At 43.7% G+C, this 23295-nt stretch overlaps 1 protein-coding gene across 4 annotated transcripts in view; it reads left to right on the top strand.

The window, feature by feature from the left end:
- Positions 1 to 7818: 7818 nt before the first annotated feature.
- The window catches only part of Med1 (mediator complex subunit 1), a 35321-nt gene continuing 19844 nt past the window's right edge, over positions 7819 to 23295 (top strand). For 2 of the 4 annotated variants that reach the window (XM_027424049.2, XM_027424048.2), the window contains exons 1-7: positions 7820 to 8056; positions 11629 to 11735; positions 16640 to 16718; positions 17780 to 17834; positions 17937 to 18069; positions 19360 to 19388; positions 21837 to 21908. In XM_027424049.2, the coding sequence (XP_027279850.1) occupies positions 8032 to 8056; positions 11629 to 11735; positions 16640 to 16718; positions 17780 to 17834; positions 17937 to 18069; positions 19360 to 19388; positions 21837 to 21908 (500 nt within the window). In that variant the 5' untranslated portion in view covers positions 7820 to 8031. Of the gene's footprint in view, positions 8057 to 8177; positions 8449 to 11628; positions 11736 to 16639; positions 16719 to 17779; positions 17835 to 17936; positions 18070 to 19359; positions 19389 to 21836; positions 21909 to 23295 lie in introns of those variants that run through there. The other 2 variants (XM_027424046.1, XM_027424047.2) reach the window with 2 other exon arrangements.

Raw genomic sequence — 23295 nt, 5'->3', positions numbered from 1 at the left:
TTACAACTTTAACCCTCTATAACTTTTTGTAACAATCTTTTTCTCTGACCTCTAACTTTTCTCTGACCTTTTATTTTATTTCTCTGACTTTCTTAGACATTTTTAGACAATTTTTTTTCTTTATTATTTAAGTCTTTTACATTTTTTTTCTTATTTTTTAGTTAACATAAAAATTTTGTCAAAGTCCCTTTTATAGTTCTTAATAACTTTAAGGCCCCCCCTTTTTTTTTTTTTTTTGAATATCCGGATCAGGACAGATGGTTCATCTGCCTGAGCTAGCTCCATGTGCTCAAGGCAGAGAGACCTGGGGTGGGGGTGCTGCTGGTAACCCCAGACCCTTGGCCAATCCAGGGGTGGGAAAAAGACTCCTGCGGCCCCCCTGCATACCATGTGTGTGGAGCACAGAAAGACGGGTAGCAGATCTCAGCCTTGTAGCCATGTTCCCCCAGAGCAGGGAAACAGCCATAACGGCAGCTGGGGCAGAAACAGTCCTACTGGGCATGCCTCAGACCCGCAGGTGGGGATAGAAAGGGGGTGGCGTGGTGGATCCTGAATTGAAAACCAATGATGATAACACAGAATAGACAGGAAAGAACAGACGCCAACCCAATCCGCCCACGCTGCTCATAAGGCAATGGCGCCGGGAAGACGGCGGCAGAACTCGGCGGCTAACTGAGGCGGGTCCAAGTGTCCTTGGCCCGAGTCCATACCTCCTGGGTCCTGGGTGTCCTCAGAGTGGCAGTCTGTCCACAGGGCGCATCTGCCGATCACAGTTGAGGTGGCGCCACGTGCTCAGAGAATCAAGAAAAGACCCCTGACCCCCTGACCCATGCATGCCACGTGCATAGGGAGAGCAGGGACAGAAAGAGATGCTTAAGAAACACATAACACAAATGACAGCACATTAGACAGCACAAACATTAGACAGGACAAACCGCGGCAAAGAAATGGTGCCCCAAACCAAAATTACAACCAAACCTTGGACTTTCATCCAGGGTGGAACCAAGGTTCTCGCAAGTCTGCTTACCCTATGGTTCAATTACAAATTCTGCGCAGATCAAATACAAATTACAAATTCTGCGCAGATCAAATCAAGCAACCCTCGGACTTTCATCCAGGGCAGGACTTCAGGGTCTTCCCCAGAAGTCCGAATTACAAATACAAATTCTGCGCAGATCAAATACAAATCATGGCACCAAACCAACAACACAGCAAGAGACAAAACAAGCAAACATTGAACATTGAACATATATAAATTGCGAGCTCTAATCATCTTACCTCCAAGATCGAATCCACTCAGGTGAAGGGTGGTCGCAAATCCCGGACGAGCCCCCAAAATGTTAGACCCCCGAAAACTCAAGTATCCGGGGTCTCAGGCCAGGTTCTCGGTCACCCCAATCACCAGGCGGATTCGAGAGCTTGCTGCAAACTGCACGAGGCTTTATTGTAGTTTTACGAGCTAACCCCATGTTAGCTCGGGTCTTTCACCCACCCGCCATGGCAGACGGCTAGAAAAAGACGGCTCCTAAGGTCTCCCCAAAGATCTTATAGGGCAGCGTAAGGGGAGTGTCTAGGGGTACGCACAGGCTTACGCACAGGCTCATGATTGGTGTGCCTCCAGGCTTGGAGGGCTTGCCCTGTGTTGATTGGTCAACTGGTTGTTATGGCTCATAGGCCCTCCCAGGGTGGTTGCTATGCTCTCTACGTCATTGCTGTGCGCTTGTCCGTAAAGCACACCCAGAGCCATAAAGCATAGCACCACCAGCTAACTTCTGATTGGTTCCTTGTCACAAGACAGGCATCTGACTTTCTGGTTTCTAGGACAAGGTCATAGAAGCACATGTTCAACCATTATGGCTGCCAAAAGGGAAGCCGGTTCCTTCACCCTCACCCCTCCTGCTGTCTTGGAGAAGTTCTCTGGACTCGCCTGGCATTCACATTCTTCTGCTCAAGGGTCAAAACACTGGAATTACAGGCATGTATTGCCATGTGTGCCTCTCAATATTTTTAAATACAAATTTTGTAAACTGGTGTACAAGTTTAGATCAAGTTCTAAAACAGCCAGAGCTGTTAAACAGAAAAACACACAGGGGAAAAATATTGTAAATTTCAATGAATTCTCAAAATAACCAGTGAGAAGTGCGCTTTCATAAAAATAAAAGATTGCTCTCAAAAATAAAACGGAAAATAAGGATTGTTTCACTTTTCAGAAAAACTTTGAACTTGGTGATTCAAGGAATGCTTCAGTTGCTTTATTTGCACAAGCTCCAGAGGTAGAACTCTGTGGTGACAGTCTATTGCCATGCCCCCCCTGCAAAAAAAAAGGGGGTCAGAAAGTTTCTATTTTGTTTTTTGTGGTTTGGTTTGGTTTTTTGAGACAGGGTTTTTCTGTGTAGCTTTGGAGCCTATCCCAGCACTCGCTCTGGAGACCAGGCTGGCCTCAAACTCACAGAGAACTCTTTCCTAGGATAGATTCGCCTGCCTCTGCCTTAAAGGCATGTGCCACCAATGCCTGGCAGAAAGTTTCTGTTTTGATTATACAGAGATAGGAAGCTTTGTGGCTGGAACAATGACTCAGATGAGCTGTTCTTCCAGAGGACCAGGTTCAATTCCCAGCACCCACAAGGCAGCTCATAACTATTTGTAATTCTAGCTCCAGGGGATCCGACACCTCACACAGACATAATTCTAGGCAAAACACCAGTGCACATCAAATAAAAATAAATCATAACATTTCAAAATAGTTCACACAGATAGGAAAATTAATTAAAGTTACAATAACTACCTCCACACACAAACAAACTTAATAATTTATATTCTTGGTGGTAGGAGGCTAGTTTTCAGTCAGGATCTTATAGCTCAGGCTGACCTGAAACTCACTTGTAGCTGAGGCTAGCTGCAAACTCCTTGCACTCCTCCTCCACTCTCCACTAGTAATTGGGCTTACAGGTTTCAGTTAGTGTGCTTCTAAATTATTAATTTATGTTTTAATGACTCAGAGGTTCAGAACACCTACATGCTCTTCCTGAATGAGGTCCTGAATTCAATACCCAACTACCACATGATGGTCACAGCCATTTGTAATGAGATCTGGTGCCTTCTTCTGATGTGCAGGGATATATGTAGGCAGAACACTATATATATAATAAATTTTTCTTTATATAAGATTTTTGTTGCCGGGCGGTGGTGGCCTTTAATCCCAGCACTTGGGAGGCAGAAGCAGGAGGATCACTGTGAGTTCAAAACCAGCCTGGTCTACAAGAGCTAGTTCCAAGACAACCTCCAAAGCCACAGAGAAACCCTGTCTTGAAAAACCAAAAAAAAAAAAAAATTTATGTCTTAGTATAGACATTAGTGTTTAGTTATATAAAATGTTATCATGAGAAAGTGTTAGATCTCAAAACCCCAGGACAAACAGCCAACTGAGGTGCCCATTCAACATATCACAGAGGACTTTGGCCTCTCCCTCAATGCCTACCTGTTAGAGAGTCCAGGTTCCCCAGTACTTCTCACCCCACCCCCTACCTCACCTTGCCAGCCCCAAGCTCACTGCCATTTTGGTTATGCAGACCTTGATATCCCTTGGCCGCCAGCTCTTGATTCCCATTCTCCTGGCCTTTTGGCTTCTGCCCCCCCCCTTCAGTCTTCTTATGTTGGGTTCAGTCTTCTGCTCTGCTCATGTTCACTCTGGAGTCTCCCAAATGTCTCCCTCTGCCTATGCTCACCCCTATAATAACAACCACAGACCCCGCCCGGTGGTGGTGCAAGACACCCAGCACGTGGGAGACCAGAGGCAGGGGGATCTCTGTGAGTTCAAGACCAGCCTGGTCTACAGAGCCAGTTCCAGGACAGCCTTCAGGAAGTCCCTGAAACTGACCAGATTCACTAGGCCCCTTCTTTCTAAGGAGCCAAGCTGCAAAGAATCTCTCAGAGGTCTGGAGAGATGGCTTAGAGGTTAAGAGCATTGGCTGTTCTTCCAAAGGTCCTGTGTTCAATTCCCATCCAATAATGGTGGCTCACAATCATCTGTAATGAGATGCCCTCTTCTGGCATACATCACGTAGAGCACACACACACACACACACACACACACACACACACACACACACACACAGATACACACAAAGTCTCAGAAAAACTAAGTTGCAAAGACCCTGAGACTAGTCCTGCTGCCTGGCAGAAGTAGAACCACCAGCAGCAGCACCTGGAAAGGACACTGTCCAACCTGTTGAGCTGCCTATGGGCTGTGCAGTGTGCTCCAGGTTCCCAGCTTTTGTGAGCTGTCATCCATGCTAAGTTGGACTTTGAATCATTTCTGTTCCTGTAAGTAACCCCTCAGGCATATCCGTGTAAGTAACCCTAGTAAAACGCATTGGTTTAACAAGATGGAATTTGGTCCTATCCTGTAGTGAGCCACATACCTAGGTGTGAGTCAAGTCGATGTGTGTGTTCCATTTGCCCAGGAAGAGATGTCACACAATAGCTTCCCCAAACACATCACAAATAGACAAACATACTAAGATTGCAGATATATTTATCAAGAGTTCCTCTTATTAGATGTCTACTGCTATTATGGCTTGTCTGAACCACATTATCTGTTAGGATGTTTGAGCACAGAAATAATGAAATAATGTGCCCTGCCATGATGTGATGGACTTTTTTTTTTTTTTTTAGTTTTTCAAGACAGGGTTTTTCTGTGGCTTTGGAGGCTGTGTCCTGGAATTAGCTCTTGTAGACTAGGCTGGTCTCTTAACTCACAGAGATCTGCCTGTCTCTGCCTCCCCAGTGCTGGGACTAAGGCTTGAACCACCACCGCCAGGCTTGATGGACATTATTTAATATAGCCAAGGTTGATGTGGAACTCACAACCCTGCAAAGCGCTAAGACTGCATGTGTTTGGAGCTGTAGAGATGGCTCAGCAGCTAAGAGCACTTGCTACGCTTCCAGAAAACTGGTGTTCAATACCCACCCACATGGTGGCTCACAAGCATCTGTAACTCCAGTTTCGGGCATCTGATACCCTGGTCTGCCCTCCAATGACATTGTATTCATGTGCTATACAGGCTTACATTCGGGTGAATATTCATACACATAAAATAAAATAATAAAATCTCAAAGGGGGAGAAAACATGCATTTGGGCTGGGCAGTAGTGACACATGCCTTTAATCCCAGAACTCAGGAGGCAGAGGCAGGCAGGCAACAAAAGCTACACAGGGAAACCCTGTCTTGAAAACACAAACAAAAAACACAGCTTCTGCCTCCAGAGTGCTGGGATTAAAGATGTGTGTCACCACTGGCCAGATGACAAAACAATCTACCTTTTAAGCAGCAGCTATTTTCAAGAATAGTAAAAGTACATTAAAAAATGAATGTGGTCAGTGGTGGTACCAAACCAATTTAATCCTAGCACTAGGGAGGCAGAGGCAGGTGGATCTCAGAATTTGAGGCTAGTTTGGTCTACAGTGTAAGTTCCAGGACAAACCTGGACTGTTACACAGAGAACCCTGACTCAAAAAATAAAACAAAACAAACAAACAACAGCTGGGAGTTGGTGGATGGAAAACAGCATTTTAAAAAAGACAACTATAAGCCAGGCGTTGGTGGCACAAGCCTTTAATCCCAGCACTCAGGAGGCAGAGGCAGGAGGATCTCTGTGAGTTTGAGGCCAGCCTGGTCTCCAGAGCAAGTGCCAGGATAGGCTCCAAAGCTACACAGAGAAACCCTGTCTCGAAAAACCAAAACCAACCAACCAACCAACCAACCAAACAACAAAACTACACCAAGAACTTTCACCCATTGATAGCACTGTTGCATTTTAATTTGGTTCTTTGGCCATTAACGTCTCAGCATTAGTGAAATTGTTTATGAGGATTTTTTTTTTTTTTTTTTTTTTTTGGTTTTTCAAGACAGGGTTTCTCTGTGGCTTTGGAGGCTGTCCTGGAACTAGCTCTTGTAGACCATACTGGTCTCGAACTCACAGAGATCTACCTGTCTCTGCCTCCTGAGTGCTGGGATTAAAGGCGTGCACCACTAACGCCCAGTTGTTTATGAGGATTTATCAACTCTTGTGTCGGGAACCTCAAAGCCCAATCAAGGCACTTCAAAACCAAGTTCTCAGCTCAAAGGAGATTTATTTGCCCCAGAAGGACACAGAGCTAGGGCAAGGGACAAAGACAGGAGATAGAGAAAGAGGGGGAAGGGGAAGGGAATAAGGGAGATCAGGAAGAGATACTTATCCCAGGGGACCAAGGACTGGCTCTGGATAGGATCGAAAGGAGACAGAGTTGGTCCATAGTCAAGCAGCAGTTTGTAAAGGTAAAAGGGGAAACCCCATGTTGGGATGAGGTGTTGGTGAGCCAAATGGGGCTTTTGATTGCTTCAATAATTTGATAGCAGTATGTTGGTAGTTAGCCACTAGAGGAAGAGGCCAAATAAGGGGGTAGACCTTGGGGGCTAGTTTCAGGAATGTAATCTAATGGTTTTTTAGCAAGGCAGAGGGAATGGGGGTGTGACAGCTACACTTGGTCATCAACTTGACTATATCTAGAATGAACTACAGTCCAGAAATGAAGGGCATGCCTGTGATCTGGACCTTGAGGGAGGAAGACACAGGCTTTTGGTCCAGATCTTGAGGTGGGGATGCACCAACCTTTTATCCAGATTTTGAGATAGGAAGTCATACCTTTAATCTGGGCCATACCTTCTGCTGGAAGTCTGTAAAGGACATGGAAGAAGGGAGGGATTGTTCATTCTCCACCTGCTTACCCTTGCCTTGTGAGCACATCCATTCCTTCTCTGGCACTGGAGTCTAATTCTTAGGATTCCAGCAGATTCAGAAATTGTTGAATTAGCTCGACAGTAGCCTATAAGTCATTCCAATAAATTTATAAGTTCTGGGACTCTGAGAGCTCTCTAGGGGGAGAAGGGCAAGGCCTGCCAGAGCCATGTTCGCCATGCTTGAGTTGGATAGAGTCCTATCAACAAGACGTTGACTGAAGACATTTTTTTTTTAAGTTACTCTCAGAATAGTGGTCACTAAGCATTTTTTAAAAAAGATTTTATTTATTATGTATACAACATTCTGCTTCCATGTATATCTGCACACCAGAAGAGGGCACCAGATCTTATAGCGGATGGTTGTGAGCCACCATGTGGTTGCTGGGAATTGAACTCAGGACCCCTGGAAGAGCAGTCGGTGCTCTTAACCTCTGGGCCATCCCTCCAGCCCCGACTGAAGACATTTTTGTCATTCATATTGTAGAGAAGTAGTTAAGCTGTATATTTTCACTGGTGTAATAAAATGTGACACAATGATAATTGTGGTGGAGTCAGACACGTGGTAACTGGAACAAATAAAACTGCTTTAATCTAAATTCCCATTAATAATTATGAAATTGTTAAAAATTCGCTGGGCGTTGGTGATGCACGCCTTTAATCCCAGCACTCGGGAGGCGGAGGCAGGAGGATCTCTGTGAGTTCGAGGCCAGCCTGGTCTCCAAAGCGGGTGCCAGGATAGGCTCCAAACCTACACAGAGAAACCCTGTCTCAAGAAAACAAACAAAAAAACCGGAGAGAAAGAAGAAAGAGAGAGAAAGAAGGAAGGGGAAAGGAAGGCAGAAGGGAAGCAAGCATTAGGTTGAGAGGAGACGCCGACTCTCCGGGATCACACTTAAAACGCGAAGCCGTGAGCACGAGCCAATCGGTGACGGCCGGCTAGAAATCCCGCGGCAAAGACGAGCCAGCCAATTTTCGCGAGATTTTAGTACTTTTTTTTTTTTTTTTCTTCTTCCTCTGTCGCGCAGGAACACGATTAATCTCGCGATCTTTGGGAAGTTCCGTTGGGGAAGATGGCGGCGGCCGCGAGCTCCCTTCTCTTCTTGCCGCCGGGGACTTCAGACTGAGCCCTCCCCGGAAGCGCGGGGGCCGCTGCGGCGCCGCTCCCCCGGAGCTCAGGACAGCCTGGTTCCGCTCCCGGCCGTGGGGAAAGGCTCACGCTCCCCTGGCCGGCCCGAGGCCTCGCGGCTGTCAGGATGAAGGCTCAGGGGGAAACCGAGGGTGAGTGGCTGAGGGGGGGTCGGAGGGGCGGGACTCAGCGGCGGGGAGCCAATCGGCGAGAGAAGTGGGACCCACGCCCCCCGGGCCGCGGCGCCCGGAAAGGGTCCCCGCGGAGCGTGTGTCAGGTTCCGACTGCGCCCGAGGAGGCTGCGGGGCGCCGACTCTGAGGTGGCCTCCCCTCGCCTCGCCTCCCCTCCCGCTTTGTGGACGGCTTTCTGCCTGACTAGGGACGGAGCAGTCGAGCCTCGGGGTAGCTCAACCTGGTGGGACATGAGGAGAGTGACGTGGACACTTGTTTACTCTTTGTTCCAGCAGCGGTATCTGAGGGTGACAGTAGAGACAGAAGAGCAAGGTGTCAGGGTGATCCAGGGTGTCCTAGTGTGAGTGACACGGTGAGGCCTTCGGTTTCTTCCCCGAAATGTCACTGCTCAAGCCCCGCGTTGCGAATTTAAAAGCTGCTCCTCTAATTGTGCTTGGATAGCGTGGCTTTAAAGAGAAATTGGGAGAATGTGTTAGGCACAATCCCCAAACCACTTCCCCAGAAGAGGGCAGAAAAAGGAAGAGATTGAATCTTTTTTTGTTTTGTTTTGAGACAAGGATTTCCCACGAAGCCCAGGTTAGCCTTCAACTCAGGATAATCTTCCTGCCTCAACCTCCCTAGTCCTGGCTTACAAACCTGTACCCTCTGGATCAGCTAAGTTTTTTGTTTGTTTGTTTGTTTGGTTGATTTTTTTGTTTACTTTTTGTTGTTTTTGTAGTTTTCGCTTTTTTTTTTTTTTTCTCCAGACAGGGTTTCTCTGTAGCATTGGAGGCTGTCCTGGAACTCACTCTGTAGACCAGGCTGGTCTCTTAACTCAAGAGATCCTGTTCCTCTGCTTCCCGAGTGCTGGGATCAAAGGTGGGCGCCACCACCACCCAGCTAGGTTCTCGAAAGAGTTTGAATCTTGGTTTAGATCCTTTCCCCACTACGTTAACTCATATCAACTGGCTCAGCCAAGTGAAGTCATGACAGTTGTAGGGAACTGGATTGCAAAATAAGCATACTTAAACCAATAGCACTTTTTTCCCCTCTCTTATGAGGAGTCTAGTCTTAGTATTTGTGTGCATGCTGGTTGTGAAAATATGGAACTATGTAAGGAGATTATTTATTTATTTTTCAAGGCAGGGTTCCTGTCTGTTCTAGAACTGCTCTGTAGACCAGGCTGGTTTCAGCCTCACAGAGGGGGTAGAGGTAGGAGCATCAGGAGGCCAAGGGCATTCCTCACATTCATTTATTTGTTTGTGCGTGAAGCCATCTGCCTGCCACAGGGTAAATGTGGCCATCAAAGGACAACTGGCAGGAGTCAGTTATCTCTCCATGTGTGGACTCTGAGGATAGAACTCAGTTTACATGTTTTGGCAGCAGGTGCCTTAATTCACACTGAGCCATCTTGTGAGCCCTCAAGATCATCCTCTGCCAGATAGACCGGGAAGTCAGCATGGGCTATGAGACACAATCTCAAAAAGGGAAGAGGGAGCTCTGTGTGTGTGTGTGTGTGTGTGTGTGTGTGTGTGTGTGTGTGTGTGTGTGTGTGTGTGTCTGTCTGTCTGTCTGTCTGTCAGTCTGTCAGTCTGTCTGAGTGAGATTAAGAGCCCTCACTTCCCAGTGTGTCTGAGTGATGAGGAGCCCTTGCTTCCCAGAACGCACACTCCCACATGCAGCTCACAACCATCTGTAACTCTAGTCCTAGGGGTCCTGGTTGCCACCTTCTGGCCTCTTGAGTATTGCACAGACATGATGAACATACATGCAGGCAATAAAAAGTCACATATAAGTAATTTTTAAAGAAGTATGTATTTTATGTGTGTAGTTGTTTTGTCTTTATGTATTTCTGGGTACCATGTGCATAGCTGGTGCCTTGTGCCACCACCATCCGGCTTTCAGCTGGTGTTCTTAAAAGCATAGGTTGGGAATTGTGGAACACTGCTTTGATCCCAGTGCTGAAGAAGCAGAGGCAAATGGATCTTTATGTGTTCAACTGTGACCACAAACAAACCACTTTTGGGCTGGGGAGATCCAAGGCAAGGACAGCAAGTTTTCCTCTGACCCTCACAGGCACTGTACTCAGCACTTATACAACATACATAGACATAAAGACATTAATAATAAAAAGGTTCGTTTTGCTTTTGTTACTAGTAGTATTTTATTTATTTGTTTTTAAATTTTAGAAGCACTCTTATTTACATATCAATCCCCCATTCCCCACCTTTCCATCCTACCCCGCCCCCCAGGGGTGTCAGATCCCCTGGAACTAGAGTTGGATATGTTTGTGAGTTTCTGTATGGATGCTAGGAATCTAACCACATCCTCTTGAAGAGCAGCTAGAGCTCTTAACTACTGAGCCATTTTTCTAGCCCCTTGGTTTTTAGTATCCTTTTTGAGACAAGGTTTCCTTATGTAGATTAGTCTGTAGTTATTTTGTTGTTGTTGTTTTCAAGACAGTGTTTCTCTGTGTAGCCCTGGCTGTCCTATAATTCACTCTGTAGACCAGGCTGGGCTTGAACTCAGAGATCCGCCTGTCTCTGCCTCTGAGTGCTGGGATTAAAGGCGTGCACCACCAATACCTGGCTTTGAGTGGAATCTTAATATTTCCCAAAGGAGCGCCACCGCCCAGCTGGGATTAAAGGAATGCACCACCACCCACCGCTCGGCCACTAGGCTGTTCTTGATATCACAAAGACATGATTGCTTCTGCATCCTGAGTGCTAGGATAGAAAGTGTACATTCATGCTTGGCATGAAAATTGAAAGCTAGAGGGCTGGAGAGGTGGCTCAGAGGTTAAGAGCACCGACTGCTCTTCCAAGGTCCCGAGTTCAATTCTCAGCAACCACATGGTGGCTCAAACCATCTATAATGAGATCTGGTGGTGCCCTCTTCTGGTGTGCAGATATATATGGAAGCAGAACACTGTATGCATACTAAATAAATGAATAAATCCAGGGAAAGAAATTGAAAGCTATTTTCTAAGATGGACAGCTATTTTCTAAGGTGTACACAGTGTATACATGTAGTCACAGCTATCCAGGAGACTGGGGCAGGTGGATTGTTGGGGCCAAGAAAGTGGACAACTTAGTAAGATCCTGTCTCTTAGGAAAATAGAAAATTTCATGGGTGAGTACATTAGAGACATGGTCTTTCTCTTTAGCTCAGGTTGGCCTTGAACTCACATACCTCCTACTCCAGTGCTCCCATTGAAGGTGTGGGCAACCATGTCTAGTTTTCTTTATGTTTTGGAGTAAATGATATTAAAAATATTTTGGCGGGTCTGGAGAGATGGCTCAGGAGGTAAGAGCATTGGCTGCTTTTCTAGAGGTCCTGTGTCCAATTCCCAGCAATCACGTGGTGGCTCACAACTATCTGTAATAGGATCTGATGCCCTCTTGTGATGTGCAGGTATACATGCAGAGCAGTCATACATAAAATATAAATACATTAATTAAAAATATTTTGGCAGTTACAGAGGTTCTTTGTAAGAGAAATGATGGAAAGTCTTGATGTGAGAGTGTCTAATGTTTTCTGCTTTACATTATAGAGTCGGAAAAGCTGAGTAAGATGAGTTCCCTCTTGGAACGGCTCCATGCAAAATTTAACCAAAATAGACCTTGGAGTGAAACCATCAAGCTTGTGCGTCAAGTCATGGTGAGAGTTATGGCTACATGGGTAAAGTACTAAGATAACAATTTAATAAATTAGCCTTTCTGTGTGTAATTGTTACTAGTTACAATGCTGTATCCTCATTCATAGAACACCTGAATGCATGGTAGGTATTGGTTTCAGGGAGCAGCTTAGGAAGAAAGTGGCTTGAATTCCCTTATCTACGGGGAATCTCCTGTATACTTTTTATTTCTCTCCTGTATACTTTAAGCAAATCTCTACATTATATATACTAGTTAAAACAGTACAAATACCAAGTAAATATTTGTTCTGGTGTGGTGTTCATTAAGTACAGAGTAATATTTTTTTTTCCGCTTCATAAACATAATCTTGCCAGGTGATGGCAGAACACACCTTTAATCCTAGCACTCCAGGAGGCAGAGGCAGAGGCAGGAAGATCTCTGTGAGTTGGAGGCCAGCCTGGTCTACAGAGCAAGTTCCAGGACAGGCAGAGCCACAGAGATACTCTGTCAAAAATAAGCATAATCTTTGGTGTCTTTCTCTGGCTGGGCTTGAACATCTTTTAGTAAGGCACCCAAGCTGGCATTGAATTTGTTCTGTAGCTCAGGCAGGCTTTGAACATAAACCCTCCTGCTTCATCGTCCTAGGTAACCTTTATCACAGTCCTCTGGAGTGAGGGTCTTCTGTGTGTGTGGCAGTCTTGCATTAGCTCCCCAGGTGCTGAGGTAACAGTTGAGTACCACCACTCCTGCTCTATTCAGTTTTTCTTTGTTCTGTCTGAAATAGGGTCTCAGTTATTCTTTTTGGTTTTTGATTTTTTTTTTCTTAACTGTTGATTGGTACCCATTCGATGTTAATGCCTTTCCCTATTACTTCCCTCTGAGTCATAACCCGATGTGGTGATATTGAAGTACTTCAGTGGTAGGTGGAGCACAGGAAAAGTGTGCTACGTTTTCATTCACATCACTATTGTCTCCTCCCCACCAAAGGGAGGATAAGGTTTATTACCACTTACCTGACCAATCGTAGAAGAACTAAGTTTAGCTGGGCGTGGTGGTGCACGCCTTTAATTCCAGCACTCAGGAGGTAGAGGCAGGCGGATCTCTGTGACTTTGAGGCCAGCCTGGTCTATCAATATAGTGAATGCCAGGACCAGATCCAAATCTACACAGAAACCCTATGAAAAAGAACGAAGTCCGTTAATAAAGAACTGTATTTTAGAGGCAAGGAATTTAGTTAATTTAGCCTAACATGTATGAGGTACGCAGTCATTCACTAGCACCAGAGGATAAATGAACCAAAATCAAACCCCTCTATTTCAGATATGATTGGAGTACTTGCTACCCCTTCGACTTTGAATAAATTATGTAATCTCTGTGAATTTCTATTTCTTCATGGAAGCATATAATGCTTGCTTGTTTTCCAAGGTTTTCTTGTTTTGATTTCATATGTGTGGATGTTTTGTCTGCATGTATATCTGGGCCAAAAAGGGGCATCTGATCCCCTGGAACTTTAGTACAGATGGTTGTGAGCCACCTTGTTGGATACTGGGAATCAAATCTGGGTCTTCTGTAAGATTAGCCAGTTTTCTCAACTGCTAAGCCATCTCTCCAGCTCCTAATTTGCTTTTCCACAAAATTTTGTTGTAAGGATCATAGAGCTAGCAGACTGGTGAGAGTGACCTTGAAATGACCTTTAGCCCACATCTTTCCAGCTCTGAGTGCAAATGCCACCATAGCCAGTTACTGCCTTGCTGGAGATTGAAGCCAGGAATTTGTGCATGCTGGCCCATGGTTCTCCCAGCTTTTTACCATCCTGGTAAAAAGGTTTATAAACTATGAGTTTTATAAGTGAGCACATGTGCATCCTCATTTTGATTCCATACAAAAAAGCATTATTGTTATTTATTTATTTTTTAATTTTAGAGGCACTCAGTTACATATCCATTCCCCCATTCCTTTGCCCTCCCATGTTCTCCCCAACCCCCCCCAACCTATCCCCCAATTCCTCCCCAGGGATAGTGAGGGCCCCATGGGGGACCTTTAAAGCCCATCATATCATTTGGGGTAGTGCCTACGCCCTCCTTGTTGTAGCTGGGCTGCAATGAAGTATTATTGTTTTCAAGATAGGGTTTCTCTGTATAACAGCTCTGGTTATTTTGGAACTCCCTTTGAACTCAGGTTGTCCTGGAACTCACAGAGATCTGCCTGCCTCTGTCTCCTTGGGTTGATAAATCCTGATAAACAAAATTTCACTATTGCTGGGAAGTTTGTGGCCTCTGGAACCAAAGAACCAGATTAAAATGCAACAGTGATATCAATGGGTGAAAGTTCTTTTTTTTCTTTTTCTTTTTTGGTTTTTCCAGACAGGGTTTCTCTGTGTAGCTTTAAAGCCTATCCTGGCACTCACACTGTAGACCAGGCTGGCCCCAAACTTACAGAGATCTGCCTGCCTCTGCCTCCAGAGTACTGGCATTAAAGTCATGCACCACTAATGCTCCGCCCCAAAAATTTTTTAAACATTTATTTGTTATGTATACAGTGTTCAGCCTGCATGTATCCCTGCAGACCAGAAGAGAGCACCAGATCTCATTACTGAAGGTTGTGAGCCACCATGTGGTTGCTGGGAATTGAAGTCAGGACCCCTGGAAGAAGAGACAGTGCTCTTAACCACGGAGCCCTCTCTCTATCCAGCCCCCATCCAAAAAAAATATTTCAATTTCATGCTCTTTTTCTTTTTCTTATTATATAATTTGCTTTGTCTCATACATACTCTAAATTGATTACTTTGTAATCTTCCTGCCTCTGTGACAATTGTTTGTCACCCATTTGTGAACCATCCTTCCCCCATCCCCTTTTTTTAAAAAAAGAATTGGGATTTGTTTATTTTTACTTTCTAGGTTTACTTATATGTTTGAGTGTTTTGTCCTTTTATTTATGTGAACCATGTCAGTACCTGGTGGCTCCGGAGGTCAGAAAAGAACATCTGTTAGATCCTGTGGAACTGGAGTTTCAGATGGTTGTGATAGATGGCTGTGAGTAGCCTTGAGGGGTGGCTGGAGTCAGACCTGGGTCCTCTTGAAAAGCAACAAGTACTTCTTATTTGCTGAGCCATCTCTCCAGCCCCTCCAGCCTTTATTCTTTATTCTCTGACAGGGTATCACTGTATTGCCTGGAACTTGCTATACAGACCATGTAGGCCTTGAAATCACAATGACTCACTGGCTTCTCCCTTCCTAACGCTGGGATTAGAGGTGTGTGTGCCACCACACCTTATAGATTTATTTTCAATTCTGACTCTGAGTGTTTGCCTGTGTGGTCCTAAACTCAGCGTGTGAATGCAATCCCTGTGGATGCTTAGAAGATGGTGTTGGGAATCCTGGCACCAGTTACAGGTTTTGAGCTATCACGTGAGAGCTAGGAACTGGTGAACCCTGGTCCTTTGCAAGTACAGGAAGTGCTGCTTTTAATCACTGAACCATCTCCCTAGCCCCACAGGAAGTTTTCTTTTTTAGGGGGGTGTTCAAGACAGAATTTCTAAGTGTAGCTTTAGAACTTGTCCTAGAACTTGATTTATAGACCCGTTTGGCCCTGATCTCAAAGATCCTCCTTCCTCTGCTTCCTGAGTCCTGGGATTAAAGGCATGCACCACCCGGATGCTTTTTTTTTTTTTTCCTAAGGAGATAGGGTTTCTCTGTGTAGACCTGACTGTCCTGCAGCTCATTTAGTGGACTAGACTGGCCTTGAACTCAGAGATCCACCTGCCTCTGCCTCCTGAGTGCTGGAATTAAAGGGGTGAGCCACCACTGATAAGTGTTTGCTTTGTTTTTTGATGCAGGATCTCAGTTCATAGCCCTACCAGTCTTAGAAACCCTCATAGGTAGACCTGTCTGGCCTTAAACTCACAAACAGAGATTTTCTTGGGATTAAAGGTATTTGTCACCACTGACATGGTGATGTTGTCACTTATAGGAAGTAGATCTCACCAATGACATTTGGATTAGTAACAATACCCCCACCCACAAAGTATGACCTATAGTAGATAGTAGAATACATGGTTTACTATTGCGTGTGAGTGTGGATGTTTTTATCTGTGTGAACTTTTCTTCCTTTGGGTAGGTGGACAGGGTAGCAGGTTGTGGTGTGCACCTCTCATCTCAGTCCAGTGGCAATTCTCGGCTATAGGAGACATTCCAGACCCGAAATTACTTTGGGTTGGTGGGATGGCTCACCAAGAAAAGGGACTTCCTGCTAAGAATGATGGCTCGAATTTGATCTAGAACCCACATGGTGGAAGTACAGAACTAATTCCTAGACAGTATACTCTGAAGTCCATACGTGTGCACACAAGTCTGTCTCATACACACAAATTAATGTTACAAAATAACTCCCCCAGCACTCCCAGTGTTTCAGACTCCTTAATGTGATAGGGCGTTGGAGGTGCACGCCTTTAATCCCAGCACTCAGGAGGCAGAGGCAGGCAGATCTCTGAGTTCAAGGCCAGCCTGATCTATAGAGTAAGTACTAGGACAGGCTCTAAAGCTACACAGAAAATTCCCCTGACTTGCAGTGTCCCAAATCCCAGAATAAATCTAGGCAGGTCTCTGAGTTTGAGGCCAGCGTGGTCTACAGAAAGGTTACACAGAAAAACCCTGTCTCAAAAAACAAACAACAACAAAAAAAGAAAATTAAAAAAAAAAAAAAGACACCCCCCCCTTCCAAAAAAGTTCTCAGAGGGTGGAGGCTGGAGGATCAGAAGTTCAAGGTCATCTTTTGCTAGATAGTGAGGCAAAGCCAGCCTGTGCTAGAAACCTTGTCTCAAAGGAATCTGTAGTCAATTTTCAGTCTGTAACTTCCCTACTATGATAACATGTGTGTTTAACTGAAACATTGATGTTTTTGCTTCAATCATTTTGTGATTTGATATAGGAGAAGAGGGTTGTAATGAGTTCTGGAGGGCATCAGCATTTGGTCAGCTGCTTGGAGACATTGCAGAAGGCTCTCAAAGGTTTGTACACACCTTAACGAAGTATGCTGGTTTTATTAAAACTCACATTAAGGAGGGGAGGCTTTAAGGAAGGGATGATTTTGGGGGATGTCTGACTTTCAAGCCTAAATAGAAATATAAATTAAGAAGTGAGCTTGTTCCTGAAAATTTTTATTGATTTGTTTATGGTGTGTGTGAGAAAGAGACAGAGAGAGAGAGAGAGAGAGAGAGAGAGAGAGAGAGAGAGAGAGAGAGAGAGAGAGAGAGAGCGAGCGCAAGTCTACAGAGGAAGTTCCACGAAAGGCTTCAAAGCTACAGAGAAACTTTCTTTACTGTTTTGGGGAGCTACCAGTTGAACTGAGAGAGTTCAGAGTATTCATCTAAGTGCATGTATGCAAGTAAGCTGTCTGCAAGTACAGAGCCATCTCTTTGCTGTTTTGCTGATTGAAATGGAATCCAAGGCATCATGAATGCTGTGTGTTCTACCATTAAGATACATCCTTAACCCTCTTTATGCTGGTTTTCATATTTATCTTCCTTAACCTATCATTAGTAGATAGCCTAGGTTCATGAGTGTAGCTAGGAGTAGAGGTATAATGCTTGGATCTGTATTAGTTTCATATGGTTTCTCTAATGGATACCTTGACCTAAATAAGAAGTAATAAAAAAGGAGGATGCTGGGCAGTGGTGGCGCACGCCTTTAATCCCAACACTCTGGAGGCAGAGGTCAGCGGATCTTTTGAGTAGATCCTTGGTCTACAGAGTAAGTTCCAGACAGCTCCAAATTATACAAAGAAAAACCAGAAAGAAAAAGAAAAGAAACTCTGTTGGAAAAAAAAACAACAACAAAAAGCAATACACAGCAGTATGTTTCCTTGGTGCTTCTAAATCCAATCCAGTTGACATTGACTATGAAACGTCATACTCGCTGTGCTCAGATCACTTAATTACCTTGTCACCGTATCACCTGATTCATAGGTCACAGCTAAGCTTGGTGCAGATTATAAGCATCTGAACTGTTGGATATGTTTATGGAATATTCTTTATGAGTTCTTTTTCTCCTCTTCCCCATCTTTTCATAGTAACATCCTTGCCAGCAATGACTGATCGCTTGGAATCAATAGCCAGACAGAATGGGTATGTAACCTAATCTGTGGGCAGAAATGTTCAAAGCAGTGCTGAATTTGGGTAGCATCATTGTGTCTTTTATTAATTTTTGTTTTGATCTGTTCCTTCTAGACTGGGCTCTCATCTCAGTGCCAGTGGCACTGAATGTTACATCACTTCAGATATGTTCTATGTGGAGGTGCAGTTAGATCCCACAGGACAGCTGTGTGATGTGAAAGTGGCTCACCATGGAGAGAACCCTGTGGTAGGTGTCGATGCTTCACTGGAACCTATGGGGATTACTTAGGAACATCATGAAAAATGAATTATTGGGGCTCTGTGTAGCTTATCATTTAGGTATTTATTTATTTGCTTGTTTGTTTTTTCAGTTTGAGCTACTGCAGAGATGATGTGATGGGCTACATTGGTAGTTTTAGAATAAATTTTAGAGTATCTGGTCTGCTGCCATCATCCAAGGGCTTTGATGAGTGGAAACACCATAGGAATCCTTTTCATTTTATACTAACAAACTAGAACTTGGGTTGAATGAACAATAAATGCTGAGGATACAGAAAGACTCAATTCCCATTAAGAGCGATTATAATCAAGACAGATAATATGAAAAATCCTGCAATAACAATGTATATAATTAAGCAGTTTTATTTAGATTCCAAGGTGATGTTGAAGAGAGATATTAATGTTTTAAACAAACTACTTAAAAAATGATTTCCGCCCGGCGTTGGTGGTGCACTCCTTTAATCTCAGCACCTGGGAGGCAGAGACAGGCAGATCTCTGTGAGTTCCAGGCCAGCCTGGTCTCCAGAGCAAGTGCCAACCCTGTCTCACAAAACAAACAAACAACAACAAAAAAAATTCCTTTATAAATGAGTTCTTGTATTTGATTTTTAATATTCCATCTCAAATTCAAGGTGCGCATGTAGAAAGAAAATGCTTTCAAGTGGCTAGATGACTCAGTAAAGTCCTTGCTGCATAAGCATGATGACCTGAGCTCAGAACTCTAGCACCCAAATAAAGGGTGTGTTTATAATCTCAGTCTAGGGACTTCTGGGATTGAGACAGGCAGGTCCTGGATGCTTGTTGGCCAGCTAGCCTCCTGGAAACAGGGGTAAGCTCCAAGTTTAGCAAGAGACTTTGTCTCAAAACATAGGAAGGAGAGTGATACAGGAAGATAACAAAGGATACACACACACACAAACACACATATATACAAACACACACACATACCCCTACCTTTTGATTGCTTCGTTATGTTTATTTGTTTTTCAAGATGGTTCTCTGCTGTGTAGGTTTGGAGCCTGTCCTGACTCTGTAGACCAGGCTGGCCTCCAACTCACAGAGATCCACCTGCCTGTATCTCCCTGGTGCTGGAATTACAGGCATGCGCTACCATCATCCCACCTAGATATCATTGATTATCTTGATGTAAGAACTTTCTGTAGTTTTAATGTTTTTGGCATGTGTTATTAGCATAAAACTTCTGTTTTCAATTCTCTTAGTTTAGTTTAATGCTTTAACATAATTTCTTTAATTTCAGAGCTGTCCAGAGCTTGTACAGCAGTTAAGGTAAGCAGATAATATTTGTGTGTTCCTTTGCACTGACAGATAATCCTGTTCTTCCCTTGGAGGGAGATAGATGGACAGGGTCTTGCTTTAGAGTCCAATCTGGCCTAAATAGCTCAACATAAAGCTGTATACCCTTGCTGTTCTTCTTTTTTTTTTTCCTTGGTTTTTCGAGACAGTGGTTCTGAAGGCTGTCCTGGAACTAGCTCTTGTAGACCAACCAGGCTGATCTCAAACTCACAGAGATCCACCTGCTTCTGCCTCCCATGTGCTGGTAGGCACGCGCTACCACTGCTCGGTTTACCTTCTCATTATTACTGACATTTCTTTGCTCAAGTGAATTACTTGGTATATTGTAGGACATTATGCAGCATCCCTGGCCTTTCCCCTTGTAGTTGCCAATGGTATCCACCCAATTATGGTAATCAAAATTATCTGTATGAGCTGGAGATGTAGTTTAGCAGTGGGGCATTTGCCTAGTTTCTAAAACTTTGGGGGTTCAATACTTCTTTTTTTTTTCTTTTCTTTTTTTTTGGGGGGGGTGGAGGGTTGGAGACAGGGTTTCTCTGTGTACCCTTGGAGCCTATCCTGGAACTCGATCTGTAGACCAGGCTGTCCTCGAACTCACAGAGATCCACCTGCCTCTGCCTCTGGAGTGCTGGAATTAAAGGTGTGTACCACCACCGCCAGTGATTTCTTCTTGTTTTATTTTAATATTTTTTTTTCCTTAATCAGCTCATGGAATGGTAACACCCAAATCTTAGAATGGGTCTTGCCACTTCAGTTGTCCTAACCTAGATAATTCCTTACTAATATGGCCAGAGTCTTGTTTTGCTAAATCCCATCAAATTAACATTTAAGATAGAGCATTCCAGAATCCTACCATTGAATTGAGAATCATGAATATTTCTATACCATGAAAACAACTTTTTCACTTCACTTTTGAGAAAGCTGTATGTATTATAATCTTTCATAATAAAAGTAATAAACTTGACAGTCTTTTATCTGTTGGCAGCTTTTCCTACTGACTTGATTTTCCTCCTTGAATTGTGTGGGATTCCCATGTTTAAAATAAACCCAGACGCTGGGCATTGGAGGCCAGACTGGTCTCCAGAGCGAATGCCAGGATAGGCTCCAAAGCTACACAAAGAAACCCGGTCTCGAAAAACCAAATAAAATAAAGTAAACCCAGACTTAAGAGTTTCTGGTAATTTGAGGAAGTTCAGGTTTTTTTTTTTAAGCATAAGGGAATGCTCAGATAGCTATGAATGTCTTAGATTTTTAACTTTGGGGGAGTAGGTTTTATAGTCAGCCTTCTTAGTTTATTGTATTTATGGTTAAAGATACCAAATTTCAACCTTTACAATTTTTGTTTGTTTGTTTGTTTTGTTTTTGTTTTTCGAGATAGGGTTTCTCTGTGGCTTTGGAGGCTGTCCTGGAACTAGCTAATGTAGACCAGGCTGGCCTCGAAATCACAGAGATCCACCTGCTTCTGCCTCCCAAGTGCTGGGACTAAAGGCCCGCCTGGTCTCCAGAACGAGTGCCAGGATAGGGTCCAAAGCTACCCAGAGAAACCCTTTCTTGAAAAAAAAAAAAAGTGTAATGTAGTTAAAGATGATGGTGTGTGTATATCTTTATTCATTCCCAATGTCACAGAGGCCACATAATATCAGACTAGCCTAAGATACATAGCACTACCCAAAGTGGTAATGTAATGTAAAATAAACCATATAACCATTTTTTTGGTTGTGAGCCTAGCCTTTAACGGCTGAGCCATCTCTCCAGCCCCATATAACCATTTTTTTAAGATTTTTACTTATATTGGTCTTTTGCCTGTAGGTAAGTCAGATCTTTTTTTGTTTGTTTTGTTTTTGTTTTTCGAGACAGGGTTTCTCTGTGGCTTTGGAGGCTGTGCTGGAACTAGCTCTTGTAGACCAGGCTGGTCTCAAACTCACAGAGATCCGCCTGCCTCTGCCTCCCCAGTGCTGGGATTAAAGGCATGCGCCACCAACATCTGGCTGTTTCCCGTTTTTTAATTTTATGTGTGTGAATGTTTTATCTGCATCATATTCTTATAGTGCTGGTGGAGGCCAAAAGAGCGGTCTTAAGTGTTGAGCTATCCTTCTAGTCCCCACATTTTGTTTTGTTTTTTTTCTTATCCTTTATTGACTATAAAACTCTTTGGGACCCTGGAGGTGGTGGCACATGCCCCTAATCCTAGGATCTAGGCCAGCCTGGTCTACAGAGTGAGTTCCAGGACAGCCAGGGCTATGGAAACCCTGTCTCAAAGAAGTAAAAACACAAAAAAACAAAATGCTCTTTTTGGGATAACGATGTGAGTAGATTATTAAAATGACTTTTAGATAGTCATGTTTTGAGTCTTTTTTATAGAATAAAGTCATAATTTCATGTTGTATTCTTTCTTTCTCCATCTTCCTGAATTCCCTATAGGGAAAAGAATTTTGATGAGTTTTCTAAGCACCTTAAGGGTCTTGTTAATCTGTATAACCTTCCAGGAGACAAGTAAGTAATTCATTTATTCATTTATGTAAGTTTTTGAGTATATGTCTATGAGCTGGTTTGGATTGCACATGTTCTTACTTCTGCTCTATTTTTATTCCTGGTTTCTATTCATGTTGTCATCCATAGTTCAGCTTCTGACTTCAAGTAATTTTTTTTAAAGATTTTATTTATTTATTTATTATATATACAGTTATCTGCATGCATGCTTACACACCAGAAGAGGACACCAGATCTCATTACAGAGGGTTGTGAGCCAGCATGTGGTTGCTGGGAATTGGGTCCTCTAGAAGAGCAGCCAGGGCTCTTAACCTCAGAGCCATTTCTCCAGCCCAAGTATTTGTTTTTAAATTTTTATTTCATGTATATGGGTCTTTGTTTGCTTTTTTGGTGTGTGTGTCATCATGAATTTATTTCCAGCATATGAGACTGGGTTCCCATCTTTATTTTAATCTAACTTGGATTCTGTTAAACTACATGACCCTTATAAAGGAAATAAACATAAGCTCTGGTAGTTCTAAATATAAAAATTTTTTGGATAAAAAAGTATAATAGCCCAGGCTTGACCTCAATATGTGGCTGAGGGCGCCCTGAATCCACAGTTTGCTCTTTGTTGAGGTTGTAGTGGGTGTGTGCTGCATCATACAGCTTTGTTAGTTTATTTGTACTCATTTTACTCATCTATTCATCTGTCTGTTTGTTTTTATTGGTCTTGCTCTTTGAAACAGAATCTCACTGTGTAGCTCTAGATGCCCTGGAACTCACTCTGTAGACCAGGCTGGCCGCAAACTCACAGAGATCAGCCTGCCTCTGTCTCCTGAGTGCTGGGATTAAAGGTGTGCAAACCATACTTGGCTTTGTGTCTTTTAACTATTTTTTATAAAGATTTATTTATCATGTATACAGTGTTCTGTCTGCATGTATGCCTGCATACCAGAAGAGGGCATCAGATCATTACAGATAGTTTTGAGCCATCATGTGGTTGCTAGGAATTGAACTTAGATCCTCTGGAAGATCAGCTACTGTTCTTAACCATTGAACCATCTCTCTAGCCCCATTTGTTTCCTTTATGATTCATTTATTTATTATGCATACTGTGTTCTGCCTGCATGTATTCTTGCACACCAGAAGAGGGCACCAGATCTCATTACAGATAGCTGTGAGCCATCATGTTGCTGGGAATTGAATTCACTACTTCTGGAAGTCAGTGCTCCTAACCTCTGAGCTATCTCCCCATTCCTCTAGCCCCATCTTTAAGCCATTTTTTAATAGTAAAACTTTTGGGGACTGGAGAGATAGCTCAGAGGTTAAGAACATGGCTGCTCTTTCAGAGGTCCCGAGTTCAATTCCCATCAACCACATGGTGGTTCACAACCATCTGTAATGAGAT

The sequence above is a fragment of the Cricetulus griseus genome, chromosome 7 (genome assembly GCF_003668045.3).
Source record: "Cricetulus griseus strain 17A/GY chromosome 7, alternate assembly CriGri-PICRH-1.0, whole genome shotgun sequence".
Classification (NCBI taxonomy): domain Eukaryota; kingdom Metazoa; phylum Chordata; class Mammalia; order Rodentia; family Cricetidae; genus Cricetulus; species Cricetulus griseus.
This window is presented reverse-complemented; position numbering and strand designations above follow the sequence as displayed.